General features: G+C 39.5%; 1 protein-coding gene and 1 long non-coding RNA gene across 8 annotated transcripts; both read left to right on the top strand.

Moving 5' to 3' along the window:
- The first annotated feature begins 122 nt into the window (after window positions 1-122).
- LOC120752554 (uncharacterized) lies at window positions 123-1579 on the top strand. Its single transcript, XR_005700747.1, has 3 exons — window positions 123-200; window positions 784-852; window positions 1513-1579. It is a non-coding gene; the product is annotated as an uncharacterized LOC120752554 (long non-coding RNA).
- A 14147-nt stretch (window positions 1580-15726) lies between these two features.
- Window positions 15727-22626, top strand: CBR4 (carbonyl reductase 4). 7 transcript variants are annotated; one of them, XM_040065580.2, is made up of 6 exons: window positions 15727-15824; window positions 18017-18158; window positions 18706-18826; window positions 19292-19428; window positions 20034-20168; window positions 21514-22626. In XM_040065580.2, exons 2-6 carry the CDS (start codon window positions 18017-18019, stop codon window positions 21690-21692), a joined length of 714 nt encoding a protein of 237 aa, XP_039921514.1. In that variant the 5' UTR covers window positions 15727-15824; the 3' UTR covers window positions 21693-22626. The 7 variants fall into 7 exon arrangements, with proteins under 7 accessions (XP_039921514.1, XP_039921511.1, XP_058276773.1 ...); XM_040065577.2 differs by lacking the exon at window positions 15727-15824 and adding an exon at window positions 15945-16052; XM_058420789.1 differs by lacking the exon at window positions 15727-15824 and adding an exon at window positions 16367-16509 and having other exon boundaries at window positions 18709-18826.
- The last annotated feature ends 1040 nt before the right edge of the window (window positions 22627-23666 follow it).

The raw sequence follows: 23666 nt of genomic DNA, 5'->3' as shown, positions 1-23666 counted from the left end.
AACATAAAACATAAATTACATGTAAAGATTTTGCCAATAAAATTCCCAGAACTTGATTTCTGAATTCCTAGGAGGGTATTTCAGATTCCGTGATGTAAGAAGCTTGGAATGATGACTATAATGCAAAAACTGTAGCGAGAACTGAGGACCTGGCTGATCTTTTCCCAACTCCTTATTTCAGCGAGTAACTTCAGAAAAGGGTACGTAACTCCATCTCAGTCTGTTCATGATGGAACTACTGTCTCATCAACAGCATATTGGTGCACAATAGTTATAAACTGCTTTCCCTAGAGGAAGAAGTGTCTGGTGTAATGGACCTGCTGAGGATATATTGGCAGAGGCTGAAGCATCTGCCTGAACTTCCACTGTAGGCAGAAGTGTTGGGTGGCAAGAGACTCGTTTGCCTGAAGAGGTTTTCTGTGCACAGCAGTCAGGCAGCAGCTGGCTAATGAGGAGACCTTGATTTGCATGTGGTTACATGTCTGCTGTATATACACGTGGCCTCTGGGAAACTTGGTGGAAATTAATCCTACAAGTGTTTGCAAATGTTTGAGACTTGGTAAATGTTGCAGCTACTGCAATAAGCTCAGTGTTAGTTGAGACTGACAAGCAGAACCTAAATTGTGCTAGCAGTGAATGGTGCAGCATTGGGTGCTCTCTGAAAGAAGCAGCATCTCACCTAACCTTCCTTAATTAAGGGAGATGAGGGGAGGGGGAAAGCAACAAATTTGTAGAAATGTAGAATAGAGAATATACAAAAGCAAGATCTATTTGTTTTTTCAGAATTGTGGTCTGACAGCAGTGCATCCATAGGAGAAAAGTACACACAAACATCGTGGCTGTGTAGCAGAAGTAAGGCTATTTCTTTGGGTTGTTTGGTTGGGTTTTGTTTGTTTGTTTGTTTGCTTGTTTTGTACTGTAATTACTGAGTAATTCTAATAATGTGTTTAACATTTGGCTTGCCAAAGGTACTTGAAATCCTTTTCACCCTCACTTCATTACCTCTGCCTTATAGCAGTAATGGCAACTATGATAGTTTTGCATAGGCTTAAAAATACGGCTTCTGAGCATTCTGGCTTTTTTCAGGCAGCTGGCAAAATATTTTATCTGGCTTGTTCTTTCCAAGTAGCTTTAAACAAATGTGTTTAAAGGTGTACATTGACCTTAATGAAGCACAAGAATCCACTTGTCTAGTTAAAAAGATTTGTGTCTGGCATTACTAAAACTCCTACAGTGTAGTCTTCCATATATGTGCACAATTGTGGCGTCACTGCTCTCTGTAGGATACACCAATATTCTTTGGATTCCTACCATGCCTCTGCAATATGTATACTTCTCTCATCATGCTCAGGTGCTCATTCTCCGCACTTGGTTAATAATGGTAATAATAAGCAGATTTGAGGCTTGATTTGAACAAAACCAGCGTCATAAATCTTTTGAATAACAACAACAGCAACAACAACAGTACTAATACTCCCTTTTTAATGGCATATTTGCAATATTTGTATATAGGAACAAAAGAGCTGAGAATGCTGATGATGAATGATGAGAACATGGACATCAGATGTGGTGAAAAATGGGAAACAAAAAAGGATTTGGAAGATCTGTATATGGGACCTGAATCTTAAATGACTTAGTGATCTTACCTTAGTTACTAGAGTCGAGCTCTGTGAAAGAACCTGAGAGGAACTTGGATGTCTAAGGCTCAAGATGCAGCCCTCAATCTTTATCCAGTCTCTTTAGCTTGTATTTGTTTGATGCTTGTGTCTAGAACAACTGCTGTTCTCCTGTCAAATATGTTTGAAATCCAAAACTAAGCAACTGTATTTCTGAATTTAGTTGCCAGTTTGCATTAATAAACAGGGGTAATGTCCACTTTCTACATATTTTATGCAGTAACAGTAACATTAGAGGACTGAATCTCTTGGGAAATGCAAACCAAGGTTCAGTGCATTCTGCTTCCACAGTGTCATCCCAATAGCTCTTAATTTTTGGGAGACAAACTTGTTGACAACCTTGAGGTAAGCACCTGCTCTTGAAAACTTGAGCTGTCACCTTTTTTTGCAACTGTTTTCTCCTTTGCCAGCTGAGGATTCCTGTGCTCCTGAGGTATGTGGTGTAAAACTTGCTTTCAAAGTAAAGGCTGACTGTTTTTTTGTGAATTTGAAGATAGATTCTGATGGATTAGGTCTGCCTCCAAATATGATCATCAGCATCTAAACCCTCCTAGAAGAAGTCTCCTTGAGCCTGTCTTCTTAGGGCGAGAGACTTAGCTGATCCATTTTAACAGCTGAAGAGCACTTTGTTCAGAATCACCCTGGTGCAAGGAACAAAACAAAATGGATTTGTTATACCCAATCTGCAATGTGCTAAAGCCATTCAAAATGTTACATAATGAGCATTTAATGTCTGCCTATCAAATCAAAGTGGTTACACTCTACATAATATTAGCAGATCTCAGATATTATCTATCTGTTCCTTCTGCTATATTCTTTTCTGTCAGCTGTATTATTTTGCTAAAAAGTGGCCAAATCAGTTCTTAACTGCTCTACTGTTCCTACTCAGTGGAGTAAAGAAAATTTAGACACAGTGACATTACCCCCAGATTACTCACAGTTCTAACAAGCTTGTAAAAACTCCCCTTAGCACATGTAAGTGAATAGCACTTGGCTGCACTGTGCACCCAGCTCTAGCGCCCACATGGTTCAGGTTACATGGCCCAGAGGCCTTCTGATGTTTGCATCTAGTAGTCATTCAGATCAAAACCAATTCACAGGATGTCCAAACACTAGCTACATTCTCATTTCAGAGTGCTGAGAACAGCCTGTACAGGAGTGTAGAGAGTGGAAATTTGGCTGGCACATCAAGACAAAATACACTTCAATTACAAAGGCAGAAAGAAAAATGTCAAGATTTTAAAATATCTGCGCAGGTGTTTTCTTGTCTCTGCTACCTCAGATAGAATCCCATTTCACAAAGCAAATGGACTTTAATTCCTGACTCTCCCCAAACCCCCCTTCCTCATCCCCCTCCTTCCCAGAAAGGAAAGTAATATAAGCCCTTAGAAAAATCCAGATTCTTTGGCATTAGAACACATGGTTGGATTCTCAATTACTCCAAATCAGTGCTACTTCATTGATTTCATTAAACTTTGCTGGCATACACTGAATATGCCCCCTACTGTTAAATAGTGAAGAAAAATATCTCATCTGCCCTAAAGGAATGAATATGTTTGAAAGAAACTGAGCTGGATGATTTTCATAGTTGGAAAATACAGAGCTATTCTGGCTGTGTTATGCTTCTCTCAAAAAATGTTTGTCCCACTGGTACAGCTGAGGCACTAGATCAAAGATGGTGCCTTTTAGCAGCACTGTAAAGCATAGAAGACTTGCTCAGTTTTCAATCAAACCTATAAATTTCCAGACCCACAATTGCATAGTAGGCTTTGGTTTGCTAACAGCTGCTAGTCCCAAAATCTTCTGTGGTTAGTTGCTGCTGTATTTTCTCATGGTGTATCTGTGAATGCTTGGGAGAGAAGATGAGTCAGGAGCAGAATAACTTTAAAGTGGTCATTGACTTTGTTCTCCACAACAAGGGACGTGCCCTAGGTCAAATTTCTTATTTCAGCTGGTTGAACTTCTGATTAAGCTGAAGAATGTCAGCTCTAAAAAGTTTACAGTTCAAAGAATTTCTCTCCACTCCTTTGGTAGGCAGTCTTAGTGTATCTTTTGAATACACACAGATCAGGGAAATCTTATTTTCTTGCTTATCGAAGCATTACTGTATGCTGCTATCCAGCTTTTCAGTTTCTAGTATACAAGTAACTATTTGCCCCTGCAGTCACTGAAATTCTTTACATTCAATAATTTAAAATCTGTGATACACAATATAGTTTTCTTACAAGGATAAAGTTTAATAGGTTTTTTTTTAAATAAAGTACTACTTGGGTTTGTAAAGATCAACATTTTCACGAAAGATAAGAACACATGCAAAGAGATAAACATTATAAAGGTTAAAACAATCATCCTCCCTAGGCATTCAGTATTCTTGATTACTTGCACTAAATGTGTATTTCTTAATACTGAATGGGTTATTTCTGCCATAGACTGTTAAAATTCTCAGAAAGCTGGAGAGTTTCTGTTGAGAATGTCTCCAATAAATAGGAAAAAGAGATCAAGAATGAGATGGCCTTAGAATTCCATCTGAAGAACCAGAGACTGGTTTAGGACCAGATTTTAAGCAGTCTAGTTGTACATACCACAACCATATCACTGTTTGGAGGTCTGCCATAGCTGCTCTCAAGAAAATGACAGATTGTATTTCTCGTTTGTTCTTTTCCTTGCCTAGAATACTCCTGGTTAAGGAAATCCACATAACTTTGTGTCAAATGCTGATAAAATTGACCGCAATGGCAAAGCACGACAATGCTCTTGTAATTTGTTTCTCTGATTTGACAGTGTTAGTGAACACTGAGATAATCAAAGAAAAGTTAACTACTAAAATATAAAATTCTGTAGGTGATCTTTCTCAACACCACGTGCTGTTCTCTACAGCACAGGATCAGCGGGCTTGAGCATCAGTTTCTGAGTCTGGGAAAGTTATGCAGTTCTCTTTGTAAAGACTGACATGTCAGCAGTGAATGTGCCAGTGGGGAGTGTGTGGGAGGAGAAACAGCCCGGTAATTACAGAGATCAGTGAAACATTGTCTGGTCCAACCACAGCTATTTTGGGGTTTTTGTTTTACAATATGCTATTCCATAGTAAATGATGCTAACGCTCCTTTCCCACAGTAGGTCAGGGAGGTCTGTAAGTGAATGTGACCAAGTATTTGGATGTTGGAAGATGAAGACCACAACAGAACTTAGCTGGTTTCACGTCTGGGGGGGCTCTGGTGCCAGCTGTATTGCCAGAGCCCCCAAGTGCAGGCACAGCCAGGGCTGATGGCACTGTCAGAGCTGCATGACAGCTCAGATGGCAAAGCCAGGCTGTGAGAGCTGTCACGTCTCCTCAGAGGTCGCGCTGATGGGAAATGGTCAGTCAGGAGGGTGTGTCTCAGTGCTGGGGTGTGTTTATGCTGGCAAACCTTTGTTGTGTGGACTCCGTGTGTGGACTTACTGACGAACAAGATGATGCGGGAATTGTTCCATCTGCTCTCTTCCTACTTTTGCCAATCAGTGTAACAGGTTTGGGGTTGACTGCGAAGTATCACAGTCTCACACGGACAGTAATAGAGTGTACTCGTGCAGCTGTGAATTAATTAGCCCACAGCCCTGTTTCTATTGAGTGATGGCTAAATCTAAGTACAAGAAGTAGCTTTTGTCAGGTGCAGGAACTAGTTTGGGGAAAAATTAGCAAACCTGTACTTTTGAGCCTCTTGGACTTTGTCATCAGGTACTGCTGTCAGAGGGTGGAACTCCTAGTTGTTTGTGCATGTGTCTGAAGATGTGTCATGCACCTGTCTGCATGTTTTCTCTATTGCAATTCTGTCAAAAGCAACATTTTTAAGGAAATAGGGTTTTTTTTTTTTTTCAAGGGCACATATTGGATTCTGGTCAGCATCTTGTTAATATTTGTTATTAAAAGCGTATTTCTGTCTGGCATTACAAAAGACACAAATAGGAACCCCATGTTTTTGTAACGAAAGGCACTATGGACAACTTTACAAAAGCTTATATAGCTGGCTTATTTTGTGATTCAGCTATATATGGTAACACAGTAGAGTGCTTTTGGAAGAGATATTAGATGCTGAAATAGTGATTCCAAATATAAGCAAGGTCCCTAAGGCATGAATGTAATGTCTTGCTTATAACTTTAAATTACTTTTTTATAGCTAAAACTAGCATGTCTAATGGCTAATTATAATGTATCCTGATGTTATGCCCAACTACCTCCTTTTCTGTCTTTCCCACATGCAGCACTTAACCTCCTAGGCCTTCATTTCATAAAGGATTAAGTGCATTGAAGTGTTACTAAACAAAAAACTCCAAAAAACAAACAAAACAAACAAAAAAGAACAAAAGCTTTGCATAACAAGAGTAGATTTAAACATGACCTTAAATGTCTGAGGAGGCATTTTGCTGAATCCTAGTGGCTTTTTTCTCTCTGGACCATCCTGGAAATACAATCGTGTGGTTCTAAGAAAAGAAAAAAATCAATGTTACTTACAAAGAGAAGTTACTTACGCTTTTTCTAATTCAGCAAAAAAAAATGAAGTTCACATTTCAAGCCTGAAATTGATTTCTTGGATACTGTAACATGTAGGAGAGAAAAGTACAGCACTTTGGAGAGCTTGAGTGTGTTCTTTATATTCTAATTGGAGATACTGTTCCATTAGATTTAAAAAATAATAATTAAAAAAAAAAAAAATTAAAAACCCAAACCAAAAAAAGAGAAGCAATTTTTACCTGATCAAACTAAATGAGAAATGCAGTACTTACCTGTTTAATCTGGTCTGCCTTTGTGAAGAGCAGTGTTTAGCAAGTGTTGGAGTATTACTGAGATGGCCATGCTGAAAATGTCAATAACTGGCTGGTTCTTGAGACAGGCCAGTGGTGCTGTCTGCACTTTGGTGGAGGACAGATTGCCATCCAGTGAGTGTAAAAGGTGGGGACATAAAAAATCTTGGAAGGAGATTCAGGATTATTCTATGTTCCCAAACTTGTGGGAGGGGGAATAGGAAGTAGGAAACAAAGTAGAGATCTGGAAGCTTCCATGAGAGATCTTTCTTTTATATTTGGGATAAAAACATGTCACTTCATGCAGAATACAGAAAGACCATCAATTAGTTTGGCAAAAACTCTGCAGACATTTCAGAGGTGAGGCTGGGATGAGGTGGTTTGGCTGTTGCTGTCTTTCCCACCTGTTGTGATGGGAGCTATGAAAACACTGCTGACGGTAATGGAGTCTCTCATTCTCCGAGAGGTTTCAAAGAAAGCTGAGCTAAAACCATGAAGATTTCCAGCTTTATGGATGAAAATTTTTTTTTTCTCATTTAGAAATCTTCTCAACCAGTGCTGTTCATGCAGGCACTCTGCTGATGTGCAGATTAGCTGTAGAATGTCTTGCTCAGGTTTTGGGGGACTTTATTTGGGTAACAGGAGACCATGTGACTGGACATTTGTAAATCTATTTGGCAGCACAAACTGTATGAAGTAATCAATTCTTTTGAACAACAAGAAGGAACATCTTCAGCTTGGTAAGTTTGTGAGTCACAGAATCATAGTTTGGAAAGGACCTTAAAGACCTAGATCCAGCCTCCTGCCACAGGCATGGATACCTTCTACTAGACCAGGTCACTCAAAGCCCCATCCAGTCAGGCCTGAATTTCTAAAATGACTTTGGTTATATCTCAGAAAAAAAAGAAAACAAGACTAATTTCCTCATAGTTTCACAAAATTTATGTCTGTAGGGTGCAAATTAAAAATATCCTAAAATATTAGATTTTATTGCTTTAAAAGTGTCATCCCTCCCTGGGCCCCTTTCAATAGCCTGTATCTCTTCTTTCTTGGTTGCATTCATCAGAGGCTTAGCCAATTCCCCTAATTCAGGAATCTGACAAAATCCCACGGCTCCAAGACTAGTTCTGTGAATTCAAAGAAACAGTTAAAGCTATGAAGGATGTTGCAACTGGATGCAGCTTTACAGCCAAAATGAGTTATAAAACATTTTGCAGAGTACTGCTGTTAAAAATAGCTATGCATTGAGTTGAGAAAATGCAGAGAGGCTGGATAAGGTCAGTAAGCACAACATTACCCAGTTCTTACAGTGGAGGAAAGTGACCTACCATTAATCTACATGTCATTCAGTAGATGGTGTCCTGGTGTCTTCTGGATGAGGCCTTTCTTGTTTTTTCCTTCTTAGCCCATTTGGTTGTCTGTTGTGCTCCTTCCCATTACTCCCTGGGCTCTTTTCTGCAGGATTGCAGCTTGTTCTTTTCTCTTGCATCATTGTCATTGGGCAATGGACCAACATGTCATAAGTAGAATTGCTTAACATGAATTTATCAGATTGTTTATTTACATATATTTAACAGCTTTTGGACATAAATGCACAAAAATCGCCTCTGTTTTTGCAAAGTACTTGCACATTCCAGCAAATGACAGTCTGGCTGTTTTTAGTAAATTTCAGTTAATTTGTTTGAAAAATTACATGAAATACAGAGTTAATGTCAAACCTGGGTTGTTTGGGGATTTTTTTTAAGCACTTATATCTTTTTATCTCTATATCTTTTTGGAAACTCCTCCAGCCCCAGCCTTTCCTAATCTACATCCTTTTATGTTTCGCATGAGCAAAATCATTGACAACTCCCCTAATAAAAGAGAATGCCTTTTCAGAAGGGATTTAAATCCTGCATCTATTCCAGAAATTCACTTTTTGCAGGTGTAGTCCTCTTTTTACTTTAGAGCCTAAAAGTGCTTCCACAGAAGATGACAGTAACTATGTATTAGATCTTTCCCCGGGGCTCTGCCAATATGGGAAGTTGACAGTCGTTAGCCTCGATTAAAGATGGGAGACCTGACATTTGGAGGGGGAAAACGAAGTGATTTGGCAAGTCTTAAAAGAAACTTTTAGCATGCCCTCTGAATCTCAGTTCATGGGGACACCCTTCCCCTGAGGAACCTTAATAATCTATGGCATTAGCATTCCATTCCCCTGCTAGATTTTTTTCTCCTTCTTCATTTTGCTTGGAAAATAATATTGGACCAAAAACTCCTGGGAACAGAAGCTGTCATCTCTCTTTTTTCTCTGAAATGGTTGGCATGCTCTTAGTTGTAGGAAATTAAATTGTAAACACATCCTTTTTTTCTTGTTCATATCATCTCTCTCTATCCCTGTCCCTCTCCTCTCCTTTCTTTCCTTCTTTCTTGTGGGCATCATGTGTTGTTAGCTTCCTTAACACTCATGTTCCAATGGATTTAGTGAGTGCTTGGGAGCCAGATGGCATGCCATATTTTTTTTCCAAACATTTTAAAGCACATGACAGACAATTCATGTTGACAGGAGTGCTTCGCTGAGGTGTCTGTAAAGCAAGCGTGTTACTTGTTACTATTAGAGCAGAATAACTGTTTATGAAATGCATCCTCAAATTCAACAATGATTCAGCGAAGTAAAGAGAAATAAACTGTGCTATGTAAACACTGCACACTCTGCAGAGATGTTGCCCTTGTATAAGGTAATTATATTATAATCTGAGTGATGCAGTGTGGTATTATGCAATAATAGGTGCTGGAGTCCAAATTCAGGCAATTTTGTACGAAAATCTCCGGTCTGTGGGCATTATTAAGGAAAAGACTATGGCTGGAGACAATAAATATTCCTCTTTTTCATGTTAGATGGAAAGAGAGATGCATTCTTCCTCCTTTTATCTACTAGGAAGAGAGAAAACCACAAAAACATTATCAATGGACTTTTCTATCTGAGTTAAGATTGGTTGGAGTTGTAGGTTCAGCTTAAAAAATCATGGCTAATGATCCTTGTGCTGCAGAAAGCCAACCTGGAGGAGAAGCAAGATACCTGGTTTGGGGAAAATAGCAGGGTCTAGCATCAATAGCATTGATAAATGCATGGCCTTCATGTATCCATCTTTTCTGATTTAGCAGCTACACTGTGAAAATTAGGAGGTAAATACTAGCTTGAATAGTCTCTGAGCTTCTATTTTTTTCTTTTAATAAAATGTTAAACGTGGACAAATCTACTTCGTTCCTGAATTTTATTCATTATTTTTGACAGTGCTCTTCATAACTGACATTTCTAGCCAATGTAGCGTTCCCTAAGAAAACAAACAAACAAAAAAACCCCAAACCCACTAAACACAAAAAAACCCCAAACCAAAACCCAAAAACAACAAAACAAACAATCAAACAAAGGTATATGAGTTTTACATCCATCAAAAAAGCTTGTATGGGGAGTGTTTCTTTTGTCAAGAAAAAAACCCCATGATGTGTAGAAACTGGTTAGAGAGGCTGAATTGTGGCTGGGGATAATCCACCCCTGCGATGTGCAGTGTACAGTATGTTCTCTATGTTCAGGATGGAAAAAGTGCAGAAGGTTTAGGCAAGTGAGGATAAAACCATAGCAGTATATTTAAAATATGTATCATTGGATTATATATATATATATAAGTTTCTCCTGTTCTGGAAAAAAAGAAATCAAGCCAGGCTCTTGTATCACCTGTATTGTGTAGCTTTAAATCAGAATTTTTTGTTCATCGCTTTTGATGGTAAAAGACACACCTTCTAGAATGATCTGAATAGCTCTTTCCCCCTTCTTCAACTGTATTTCCTATAAAGTTAATATATAGGATTAATAACAAAATTACCTTCTGGAGTTTAGAGATGGTTGCTTGTGCAATCCTGGGTTTCTGCAAACCACACTACTAACTGTGTGTTGTCGGGAGCTCTTATGGGGAGCTTAGAAAATGTTTGACTCCTAGTAAAATCTCATCATAATCTGTGCTCTTACAAATCAAAACCTATGTAAGGGATGATTAAAAAAGCCCAGCTTTTGAAATAAGGTAAGTATACATTTTATATAATCAAGCATTACTTATATGACCGTCTGGTGTGAACAATAGCTAATTTTTCCAAGGATGCTAATCTCTCCTGATAATTATTGAAAGAAATTATTCACTCTGATAGATAAATAATTATTGAAAGAAATTATTCACTCTGATAGATAAATTTAAAAATAGTGTAAACAATAATCTGAAAATACCTCTTTTCATCTTTAATTACCTAATTTTTACCTCTTAAGCCAGCTGATTGGGTGTTATTATGATTGACTACTTTATTAGAAGGGCATACAACAGTAAGAGCTTCTGTATGTCTCAAGAACATGAAGTCTTCAGCTGCACAGTTAGGTACATGAGTGAGATGAAATGACAGCGATGTATTTCCGCAAGAAGATGTGATACGAAACCAGAGTTATTTAGGACAATCTAATAGAGAAAATTGAATGTTGGGAGTTCTCTGAAAATTCTCTAAGCATAACTCTGTGTGATTCAGGCTGCAAAATGGTAACAAGCTGTAAAGAATAATGGTTTTGACATTTCCTATAATACTGGTGAAGATAAAGGAGGTGGGAAGTCTATGAGATCTGAGTGACTGTCACTAGCACTATCACAGTTGCCATTTATTATGGAGTGTGCTCAACAGTCACTGCTGGCAAATCAGCAGCTGAAGTTTTGCCAGCAGAAGTCCTTATGTTTAGGATCACAGCTATTTGCAGTTATGGAGGGATGACTGCACAAGTCCCTTGACTTGCTGCTTTCTGTCAGTACGTGGATGTGCTACATTAAGTTGGTACTCCTGTACTCAGTAGATTTGTGCCTCATTAGGGCTACCCTTGAAAACATATTCATGGTCACATATTGAATGTATGCTAAAATATGTGAGGCTATAAAAACAGTGCTTGTGGATGTGCCTTCAGTTTCCTGCTTTAAACAGCTTTTGAACTCTTCATAAATGTTATGCACGTCAAGGTAAGTATTTGGGGGAATCACTGAAGTATTTCACTTCCCCCAGATCTGCTGTTTCCTGGGGGCTAATTAATGTGTTTATGAAACAAAGAATTTGCTTTGGTTTGCTTCGTGTAAGTCCTTAGAACTTCTCATGAGAAAGGAAGTGAAGAATCAACTCTTGTTACTTATTAACTATGTTTTTCTATTCCTCCAGCATAGGTCTTTTAGCAGAATTTTCTTACTCTAATAAGTTCAGTCCAAATCATTCAGTCAAATCTTTCTGTCTTTATTCCCCCTCTTCTTTATTGACTTTGCTCACTTCTCCCAACATCCTACCTCCCTCCCCCTCCTCAAATGACTATAAATATGAGTAGATGCAGTAAATTTTCAGGAGACTGCATCAGAAGACCAAAGGGGGCAACAATCTGGATTTGCCCATACTGATACGCAGTAGGAGTGTCCAGTGTCTGTGACTGGACTGCAGTTGTGGACAGAGGCTGAATGTGCAACAAATGTTTCTTGAAGATAGTTTTGCAGGGATGGGTGATGTTGGGGCTGTTTTATTTTAACGTGTCTGGTTCCTCAGGGCAGCACTGGAAGTAAAGTGTTCCATTTTAGCAGCAGATGAAGCGGCAATGCCTGACTTCTCACCGGGAGCAGCAGCAGTTCAGTGACCGTGCTAACTCAAACATGGGCCTCACGCTGACGTGTGAAATAATCCTGGTCGTAGTGGGAAAACCTGTTTAGCCAGGAGGATATGAAAACATTAGGTAACTTGCCAAGGTTCTGATAGCTTTGTTTTGTTCTGGTTTTTGGTGCTGTCTTTTGTTTTTAGAGTTTTCACAGAGCTTTTATACTTTTCACAGAGGTGCCAGGAAGAAATTTCTTAATAGGAAGAAGTTTTCAAGCTTTTGAAAAGGTACCTAAACTGTATAAAACCACTTCATGTAGGCATGATAAAAGTTCACTGTTATCACACAAGAACAAATATCGCAGAGATTTTGCATGGTCTAGAAAAACAAAACAGACTGCGGTGTCATAAAAAAAGATCACTTAAGAGCTAAAGTGTGGCAATTTAGCCACTTAAATATCTGAACTAGTGTGGCTGGGAAATGTCTGCCAAGTGGCAAAATACTGGAAGGAGAGGGGTGGGTTTTTTCTGTCATACAATTAGGCAGTTGGATTTTTTTCCTCAGCAGTTTATCTCAGTTTTGTCACTTGCCTAGAAGGCTTAGGCTATATCAAATACATTTGGGAATTGCAACATAAAACTTGTTCGTTCTTAATTTATATATTTTGTATATGTGTATATAGTGTGTGTGTGTATATATATATATAAATATATATATATATAAATTAGTAACTAGACCAGATTTTTCCAAAGATAAATGACAAGTGCATTCCTGAAGAAAGGGGAACTAAAAGAGACAGCAGCCTCAGTGCTGAGCTGTACAGGCAAAGTGGAAAATGATGAGAAGCCCTGAGAGCTCACCTAAAATGAGGCACCTAGTCCAGTTACACCCTTTTTTTTACAGGAAGAAATGCATGGCAGTGTGCGACCTGCCACTGAGTTATCTTTTGACCTGGAAAGAAGGAAACCTCTTAAGCTGTTCCCTGGCTTAATTCTGTTCTAAGCCCATGACTCCTGTATCCCAGATACATGCCCCCATCATCAGATTTGCTTAAGCTAGGGAGGTCATCTTTAATACGCCAGTTGAAAAGCAAAACAGTTTCTTGAATGTTGATTTCAATTGATGCTTAATCCCCAAGGTTTTACATTTCTGGATGGTAATCATCTGGCTCGAGTGTCAAATCTCCTTGGCCCACTTTAATTTTTTGTTCTTGTTCCTATAAACTGAAACCACTTCAGACTGGTGGCTGACAAGCTCATTCGCTGGTGAAAAGCTGTTTCCAGTAATGGAGGAGACTTGAAAGCAGGTTTTCTTGGAGCCAAGTGCTCCAACCAGCAGGCTTTTGTTTCCAACAGGACCGAGCACATGTGCAGCCACTTCTCCAGTTGCTTTGTCCCAGGCCTTACGCAAAACCCATGTAATGTGGGAGGTATGCTTTCACAAGCAGTACTGGGAACAGTATGAAAATGCTGCTGCACATTAGAGCAGCATTGCTCTTTCATGTGTTGACTCTTGGCAGAAATTTAAGAGGCCACAGATTCAGGCATAACTGTGGTTAATGATTAGACTCAAGTTCCTCTGAAAATCTTGCCTTAAATCAAAACCCAGGAGGAATTTAAAATGCCTAATAGAGGGGACCTCAGTTACAGTGGCCCCTGTTTTGTGCTATTCTGTGCTGATTTGCATTCTGTGCTGTTAGATACATTACACATCCTTTCCTGTTTGAAAATATTCTGGTTTTTTCCCATGTTAATAGAGAAATTTTTACTTTAAAGCAGTATCTTGGTTGTGTGGGAGAATGATTAAAAATTTTTAAGGAATAAATAACTCTCTTAGGAAGAGTATTTTTAATGCCTAAGCGCATTAGGCTTGAGGAAAGACAGCTGCATCATTTTGTACATTGTGGACAGGTTCCAAGTGTGTGTATACATGGTCACACAGACAGACATACAAGAATTATTAGCCTATATTTTCACATTAATAGCTAGCCAGGCATAATAATGACCACTATTGAACTAGCTGTTACAGATTTGGTTATGATAGATGGAACAGGTCTGTCAGATCAAGTTCTTTGATCAGCTACTGCTCCCCCAAATGAGGAGGGAATCATTATGACACTGATCTGTCTCTTGCACTCCACTAGCTTTAATGGGAAATCAGTGTGAATAAACTGGCTCAGATGAACTCTGTTTAATCTGATCTCATGATTTAACCAGGCATCCGGAAAAAAAAAAAGCTAATGTCACTTTGGCCAATGAATGAATACACATCTTGTTTTAAACACTAAGTTAATGAACAAGAATGAAACAGAATTGTCTGAACTTTGAAAAGGATATTTTACTTTGTCAACTATAACACCCTTTAAAACCCCCACACTACACTCCTGTTTACTCTGTGTCAGCAAAATCTGAACAGTACAGGACAGATTGGTCTTTCTTTTTTACAAGGGTAGGTCAGCTTTGCGGATAAGGACACATGTCAGAAATAAGGTAAAGTCATAATTACTTACAATTTTTTTTCACTTAAAATCTGCCTGCTGCTGTCCTTGTACAATACTATGCTCATAGTTATTTTCTCTGTAGTATACACATCTTCAGAAAATATCACTAAAGGACAATTTTTTGCCCTCCGTGTTATTTTGCTTATAAGCTTCACTTGAAGTAAATGTTTTAATTATGGTCATTAATTGTGCTAGGTACCAGAAGTCTTGGTCAGAGACTATTCTGAGTCAGTCCCATCTGTCAGTGCCTGTTCTTTATCACTGGGACCTCCAGGCTTTCAGAATATGGCATGTTCTCAAACGTCATTGTATCACAAGATCTTATTCACTCTTTTGAGAAGAGCCACTTGCAATCTAAATATACTTCCTAAAGGAAACTAATTCTCATAATAGCTTTCAAATAAAATACAATTTAAATAAAAATTTTAAATTGTCTTCAAAGTTTTATTTTTCTTACATACGTTCACCTGTTTGCCAATGCCTAGATCTGCCTTTTTTTTTTTTTTTTCCTATATGTAAAGAATAATCTGTGGAAGAAGAATCCTACATGCATAGAACTAATGTTATTAAATACTCTACAGCTCCCCAGAAACACCTATAATCTGAAATTCTGAAAAACACCTTTCAAGTCAAAAGCAAGAACTGTATGAAGTTACAATCCCACTTTGCTCATAGAAACTCCAATAGGATTTCAACATATTACTCTGCATAAAATAATAATAACAATTAATAACAATAGTAACAATAATAATTTTTCTGGAAAAAATCTGAAGTGCACTCTTGTACAAAATTGTGATAGATTTTATTAGTATTCCTCAAGGGATGAAATTTACTCGGTGTGCAGTTTAGTGTTTTATTTTTAATACTAGTTTAATTGTATATCATGAAGTTTGCTTTGGTTCCTGAACAGGAACTCTGATCTCAGACGCTTCTGTATTTTGGGCATATCTACCTTAACGTGTTTGAAATTTAACTCTGCTGGTACAGTGATGCCTCATACAAGATCCTTGGTATTTGGGGGCAAGGATACATGAAAATGAGAGAAACAAAATCCTGATTCATCTAATTGTTTGTATCTGTATACGAAGCACCTTTTTGTTCAGGAAGGGGGTACTAAAGGCAGGACCCAGAGCTTCAGCTCCAATCCGGGCGCTGTAAAATGGAAGTTTCCAAGCGGCGAGCCTAAGGTGAAAGCAGAGGTGTTTCCCGCGTGCGAGCGCAGAGGAGACGGGCGGTAAGCGCGGGGCCCGAGCCCCCTCAGCGGGCGGGGTGGGGCGGGGACCCCGCGGCGCAGCCCCGATCCCGCAGCCCCGGCTCCTCGCCCCGCCGGGACCCGCGGCCGGCAGCCCCGGGCGGTGACGTCACGCAGCTCCCCGTGACGCCTGCGCTCTGCGCGGAGCGGAGCCGGCCTGGCTGGGGAGGGAGCGGCGCTCCGTGAGGGGAACGAGCTAGCGGCCGGGAGGTACCGGAGCGCGCTTGGAACGCGTTCTCCCGTTCTGCTCCTGTGCCCGTGCCGGGGCGGGAGGGACACGCAGGGACGGCCCGGAGCGGCCACGGGAACACGCGGCGACACGCAGGGACGGCCCGGAGCGGCCAAGGGGACACGCGGGGACACGCGGGGACGGCCCGGAGCGGCCGTGCTGCCACCGTGGCACCGGCGGCGCGCGCGGGCTGCGCGTCCCGGCGTGCCCCGCGGGCGCGGCCGCGCCGCCTCCCGCAGTCCGTGCCGAGGGCTCCATCTGCAGCCGGAGCCCCGCTCGGCCGCGCCGCCGGCACGGAGGGAGGAGGGAAGCGCCGGGCCGGGCTGGGCGCGGCTGCGGGAACCTCGCTCGCCCTTGTTTAACAGTGCCCTCCTTGGGCTGGCAGCCGAGCGCTGCGGGGTCACGCGTTAAATGGTTAACTCTGAAAGAAGAGCAAAGGTGATAGAGGTGGCTACGTGGGCCCGTTGCTCCAAATATACCTGGGTTTCCCTTCCATTATTTATATCGGGAGCAGCAGGTCATTACTCCTGCTGCAGCTTTTTTCTCCCAAGTCACAACTCCAGTGAGCCGGCGTGGCGTTCCTGAGTTGAAGCGCAGACGGTACAGTACTGCGTTGCGGGTGGGCCCTATGCCCCACCTGTGAATCCCGGTTAATGCGCGAGGGGCTTTCTCTGCTCCGGGAGCTTGCCAGGGGAAGCAGACGTGTGGGTTGGTGCCAGGCGCTTGTGAATACTTTGTTAGGGAAAAGGACAGACCGTCTGCTTGTTCAGACTCTGTCACAGGAGACCAAAATCATCACGCTGCTGTATGAGTTAGTGGTGCCTGGTACGCTTAGTACCGTGTGCTGTTCTGATTATCACTCATCCAGAAGGGTTTAATAGACCTCAGTGAGGCCAAGTGTAAGGACTCAGTAGTGAGGTATTGAATAGCTTCCACATGGGTAGGAGTAACTGAATAGGCCTGCAAGAGGATACAGGTGGAGAATGGAACAGTAAGGGGAAGGTATGACGAGAAACTCATAGAATTATCTAATCAGAAAGCAACTTAGGAACAAAAGGAAGTACTTTCTCACAAATAATAAAGCTCATTGCCTCAGGATAAGACAGTATAATTGGGTTCAAGAAGGATTTATTCAAATGTATGGAAAAAAGATTCATTATTACTGCTTGAATTGTCCTCCTGCCTCCTCAGGAAATCCCAAAACAGCTGATTGGTTTCTAGAACTTGCAGAATAAAAGATCATTCTACAGAAGTACTTTCTTTGTCTACTCCGTTCTAAACATCAAAGCTAGCCGCTTTGTATTTCAGAATCACTTTGTATTTCAAAAAGCCTTTTTTTTTTTTTCCCCTTCAAAAGCAGAAACAAAACCCCTCAGGCTAGTGGTAAAACAAAGTCTGGCAGTATCAAACCAGTGTAAATACAATAGTTTCAAATCGTACTCAGTAACACACTTGCACTGGTACTGTCCAACACAGATACTTTGGATGGAGTGAGACCTTGAGGCTAAATGACTTCAGCACAAGAATAGTGGTTGCAAGAACAATATAATTACAACCAGTACATCAGCTTTGAATAAGCAGCTGAAGGCTACATTATGGCCTTTAGGTACATAAATCACATCATTCTTTAACTGAATAAGGGTTACCATAACACTAGTATTGGAATGCTAGATTATGTGCATGATTTTTTTTTTTTTTTAATAGTTCAGAAATATTTAAGAGTTAATTTAATTTGTTGAAGTGGTGTCTAATTTAGTTCAACTGTTTTGAATAAAAAATGAATACAAATTAATGAATAAAACCCAAATCATTACTTCTATAACCTGCTATTACAAACTGCTACTTACAGGTAAAGGCTGTGATGTTGACAAGAGCAGCAGTTACTGTCTTGCTGTAGTGGACATGAAGCTGATGGTTTGTTTGCAATTTGTGAATTGTTTTGAAGATGGGCAAGGTCTGTGCTGTTTTTGGAGGATCCCGTGGGATAGGCAGAGCTGTGGCAGAGCTCCTGGCGCAGAAGGGCTGCCGCCTGGCCGTCATCGCTAGGAATCTGGACGTGGCCCAGACCACCGCCCGTCACCTTGGCGGTATGTACACGTGCTGCTGTGCAGGTATCTCCTCACTGCTCCGTGCTTAGGTGACTTGGGAAAACAGCGAGTCGTTAAAAACCCCTAGTTGTTTAACTAGATGAAAAGGAAAATAAGGGCTGAGAAGTGTTAAAAAACAGCTACACTGGTACGATTTTGTTGTCACAATTGTTGTTGAGAAAGTAGCTTATCTATTTTATCTGTGTGATGGGAATTTTAAGATGAATGGAATTGTCTGGGGTCACAGTAAAGGTGATGTGAAGTGAGTCACCCTCAGCTCCTGAACAAGGCAGAACTGAGACCAGTGTGCTCACACTGAGCTTCTGATTTCAAAAGGCAAAAAATATAAACCAAGGAATTATCACATGAGTAATGAATACAATACTTGAAATTTGTCTTTATTTAATTGTCTGGGGATTAAATAGTTCCCTTAAATTATAACTAGTTCAACATTTGTTTTGCAACTGAGTTGATACATCTGAAGAAGGCTTGTGATTTAAATACAGCTTTTATTATTTATTTTGATGTTATATATATTTCAATACAGCAGGACATCTGGCACTTAGCTGTGATGTATCCAATGAACAAGAAGTCCAAAAGACTTTTGAGGAGATGCAGAGGAGTTTGGGTCCCATTAGCTACTTGGTTAATGCAGCTGGGATCAACAGGTTGGTTACTCCTTACAGGACTATAGGGAATTCTAGATGAAGGCAGCTCGCTGTAAGGTGCTTTGGCCCTTTGTGCTTAGTTAGAGTGTTGCTGATGAGCACATCTGAAAACAATAATAAGTGCTTGCCAGTATTTTGTTCCTGATGGCAGTAAAATGCTAACAGATGATACAGCTTTCACTGTAGTTTCTGCATTCTGAGTTCCCCCTCTATTCTTCCACATTTTCCCTCAGAATGGTCCAAAACAGTGCTTGATACCACTCTGCAAAAGAGGTTCTGCGGCCACAAGCATGGATAACTTGTTTTTTTGCTGTGTGGAGTTCTTGCAGTGTTGTCATTTTGAATGCTTGAATATATGGAATCACCCCCCAATTAATATTCTGTCCAACAGTCTATTTTTATGACTAAACATGATCAAGGTGTTGTTCAGTCAGTTCTTTGGGGTTTTTTTGGTTTGTTTGTCAGGGACGCTTTGTTACTGAGAACCAAGACTGAAGATATGATAGCCCAGATTCACACGAACCTTTTGGGAACAATGTTAACATGCAGAGCTGCTGTGAAGGTCATGATTCAACAACAGGGAGGAGCCATTGTCAATATAGGTAAGTTGCTTGTGTAAGCCAGTGGAGTTCTGTGTATTAGTGTTCTAGAAATGGTTAACAGGTATAACATGCTACATTACTTGTTACAATTTACTTATTTTCCTTTTCCTTGTATTTAGACATTCTATATTTAGCATTTATTTATGAATGCTTATTCTTTTGTGTCATTTCAGCAACTTCTAGATAGCTTTTTTCAGTAATAAACACCTTAGAGTTTATATTTTATTGAAAAAAGAACTTTGCTATTCTTAACCAATTCTTTCAACATCTAGATCTACCAACTGCTGGCTATTAACTAAGAATTGATAGGTACAGTCAGTTTCTTTCTTTCTTTATTTGATCTGGGCAAGGATACTTTTTTTTAGAAAAGTTTATTTTTACTGTCCTGGTGCCTGTCGGTCAACATAGATACACAGATTGTACAAAAATCACAGCTAATTGGGAGATTTGCTTATGCTAGCAGGCTAAAGTGCGTGAAGTTATTCATATTCTACTCTTTCCTTCTGATCTCATTTTTCATTCCAAGTTTAAAACCAAAATGATAAAGCTAGTACAGCATTTCAAGTTACCCGTTTAATCTTCTCTTTGATGTTTCTTTATTTTAGGGAGTATTGTAGGACTTAAGGGCAACTCTGGTCAAAGTGTGTATAGTGCTACCAAAGCAGGATTAGTTGGATTTTCACGCTCTCTTGCTAAAGAAGTAGCAAAAAGGCAAATTCGAGTCAACGTTGTTGCTCCAGGTTAGTTTTTGAGGAATTCCTGCACTCTTGACTGTTGCAACTCATTAAGATTGTGGATATTTCTTGTACTCTGAAAGTAGCTTAAGACAAATTTCTATTATTTTCTTCAGCTTTGTAAGTAATATTTTTAATGTCTTTTGTTTGTTTGTTTAAAATATAATACATTCTTTTAGAAAACCTTCAGTCTTTTTAAGGGAATACTGAGAAATTTGGAAGAGTAAGTCTACCCATTCCTCTATCCGTAATAAATGTCTTTTTTTTTCTTTGTTTCTTCTTCAAAGCTTGCTGTCCTTGCAGATGGAAGGATTAGATCTAATTAGAGACAGAGAGGTACCCTTGTCTCCAGCTAGAGAATGTTATTAGGAAAATATGGCAGACCCTGAGAAAGCACCCCTGTCTCCTTTTAGTAAAAGGAGGGAGTCCTGCAAGTTATTTCTGTCAGTAAAGGCTGTTATTTCATAAGATGATCTAGTTCAAGCAAACTGCCACTCTTAAGGAAAAATCCCGTCTGTATTTTCTGAATTTTTCCACTCATAACTCTGTACGCTGCTGCTCACCTTCTGGTATCTCTGATGCCTTTCAGAATTCTACATGAGTGTGTTCAGCTTGTGGACTAGGCAGGAAAAATACTTTTATTCTTTAGTGAGTTGAGCAGTTCATCCACAGCCTTCATAAAGGGGCAGTGTAGAAAGCAAAAGGGAGACTTTCCCTTCTTGATGGCAGCTAGAAAGCAGGTAAGGTCAGCGTTTTATAAAGCTGCAGCTTGTGTGTAGAGTTGTGCAGCAGTGGGAAAACCAAATCTCAGATAATGGAAAATTGTAAAAAAGATCCTTCAAAAATGTCAAGAATTATCCTTCAAATGAGTGCTCTAATAGAAACTATGCGAGCACTGCCATAAGCTCTAAAATATAATGCAAACATTTTAAAGTCTGAGAAGGTTTCTTGCCAGACATTTTGTGCTCATGTTTTAATTGAGAATATTTTGGTGAAATGAGTATATTTTGTCTTTCAGAAAAGTGATACTAAGTATAGGTTTTGGACTGAATTTTAGTTACCTTTTCTTGTTTGGTTATTTGGGGTTTTTTGGGTGTTTTTAATGGACTTCTGTTGATCTCGGCATTTTGATTATTGTGTCACTGTTTCCAAAACGGAAAGGTATTTTATTGGTTAGATAAAAAAGTGGTCGTGGCCATCAAATGATGTGGGCTGCTTTGGGAGACTTTGAAGAATGGTAGCTAGTGCCGAATCCTGGTAATGGATTTCACTTTGTGAGATTCAGTGGGAAATCTACTAGATAAATTGAGTTGAAGGTTAGATAACTCTTCATCCATCTCTCTGCTCTTAGGCTTTATTCGCACAGAGATGACAGCTCATTTGGAAGAAGATCAGTTGAAGAAAGCAATTCCCCTTGGAAGATTTGGAGAGCCTCATGAAGTTGCACAAGCTGTTGTCTTTCTTCTAGAATCCCCATATGTAACAGGGAGTGTTCTGGTTGTAGATGGAGGCTTGCAGCTTATGACCTAAGTATTACCTAGAATAAATGACTGCTTTAATGTCACGATGGTAATATATAAATATATACTAAATAAAGGGAGAGGGTTGGAAATCGTTGGAAGATTGATGTACATAATTGACCTGGTCTTACTTAGTCGGAGGAAAAATTCGGCAGCAGTGAAATGCAACGTGTGTGTTTAGTTGCCTGGAAGAATCTGTTTGATATTACAAAGTCTGTGTATGAAACAATTTGAAAAAGATCTGGTTTTGATAGGGTGATAGCTTTAAAAATGTGCTGATATATTTTTAAAGCACTGTATTTTTATAAAGTTCTGTTTTCTAATTTGGGATAGGATGAGATTTTATTTGAATTTTTGTGTTACACAAAGGTTAATAAAGCGCAGAGACATGTTTATTGGGTGGCAGGTATGATTGCATCAAGTTTTTCAAGTAGGGCAAAGATTGTAAACTGCATAGTTTTGCATTCTTATCAGTTAGTACCTACAAAGTAGCAAGGAATTTCCTTGGAGCTTTGTTTGTTTGTACCTAATACTACAAAGCTAGGAACTTCTAGATCTTCAGCATAGCTGAATTGGCTTTAGAAGATTTAATTATATGCAGTGTGTTTTTCTAAGGACAAAGCCTGCTCGGTTCCATTCCTGAATGTATGTACAGCACTCACTCAATCAATCCAGTGGCTCTTATGTGTGACTGCTAGAGCCCAGGAGCTGCTAATCCTGTCATATTCTCAGCTTGAGCTGCACACACACTGCTGAATGCTACAGACCTTGCTGCATAAGACACTTTGCAAGGACTCAGTAGATGTTTAGAACATGTATCACTTCCAGAGCACAAATTAAGGTGTTTTGTGTTTTGCTCTGTATCTTCATGAACACTCAGTTCAGCTCTTAAGTTGATGCTCCCTCCTATGTATGTATAGTCAATAAAATAGCTATTTATTTTATTCAAAGCAACTTTTGAAGCAGAGTAATTATTCTGCTGTAAATGATTCTGAGTGTTCCTGTCTTGCTGAAAACTTACCAAATGTTTGACCTCAGGCTTTTCTATTGAGCTCAAGTAATTTTTCATAATTTATGTTTTTATTATCTCTGAAGAAAACTATGAATGTGGTTCAGGACCTTCGCTTCTTAGCTCGGGTGTTCATTGCATCATGATCCAGATGTTGATTCAGCTTTTGAAATTACTTCCCATCTTGGCACACGCCACAGTACAGAAAGAAGAGATCTTGCTGATGATAACTGAGTCTTTAAAGCTGGAGATTGTCTTCATTTGTGCAGCTGAGAAATGTTTTCTTTGTGCCAGAAAACAGTGCATGTTCAAGCTTCTTGCAGGTATGTATTGAGAAACAATACAAGGAGTACATTTATGACCAGGAGATTTTACAGTTGGTTGTGCTACTCACTTCAGAATATAAAATACCACTAGAAATAATCCTTCCAGGAGTCCTTATCTTCCTGTTATCGCTGTTATGTGTCATATGTGTCTTTGCACCAAATATATAACTGCTAATTATGTTTTTCCTTGATGGAAGGAGTTGGCCAGAGATTATGTGAATTTTTTCCAAGGGCACTAAAGGTGAGGAAGGACAGCTGGTACATTTTCACTAGTCAAGTAGGAATATGTCAGTGACTTGGCTGCTGCCCAGTACCCTTCCTTGGTATTTGACAAACAGACCCTGTGCGACATATCTTGACCAAAAGCCAAACCTAAGAAACTAGAAATAATTTTCTTTTAGTGAGTTCTGACCCTAATTATTATATATATATATTTTTTTTTTTTTTAAGGGAGCTGGTAAATAAGTTATTAGCAATAGAATTTTTAGTTTACATTTGCCATTAAAACCTGAAATAATGCTGTAGAAGAATCTCAGCATGCCACAGAGTAATTTCTTTAAAGTTCCAGTACATACTATGTTTTTATTATTGCTGTTGCCATAGGGCCAGACTGAAGTGTTGGTAGCTTTAAATCATACTTTTAAAAAGC

This window comes from Hirundo rustica, chromosome 5 (genome assembly GCF_015227805.2).
Source record: "Hirundo rustica isolate bHirRus1 chromosome 5, bHirRus1.pri.v3, whole genome shotgun sequence".
In the NCBI taxonomy this organism is placed as follows: domain Eukaryota; kingdom Metazoa; phylum Chordata; class Aves; order Passeriformes; family Hirundinidae; genus Hirundo; species Hirundo rustica.
The sequence above is the reverse complement of the archived record's forward strand: the minus strand, read 5'-3'. Positions and strand labels throughout refer to the sequence as shown.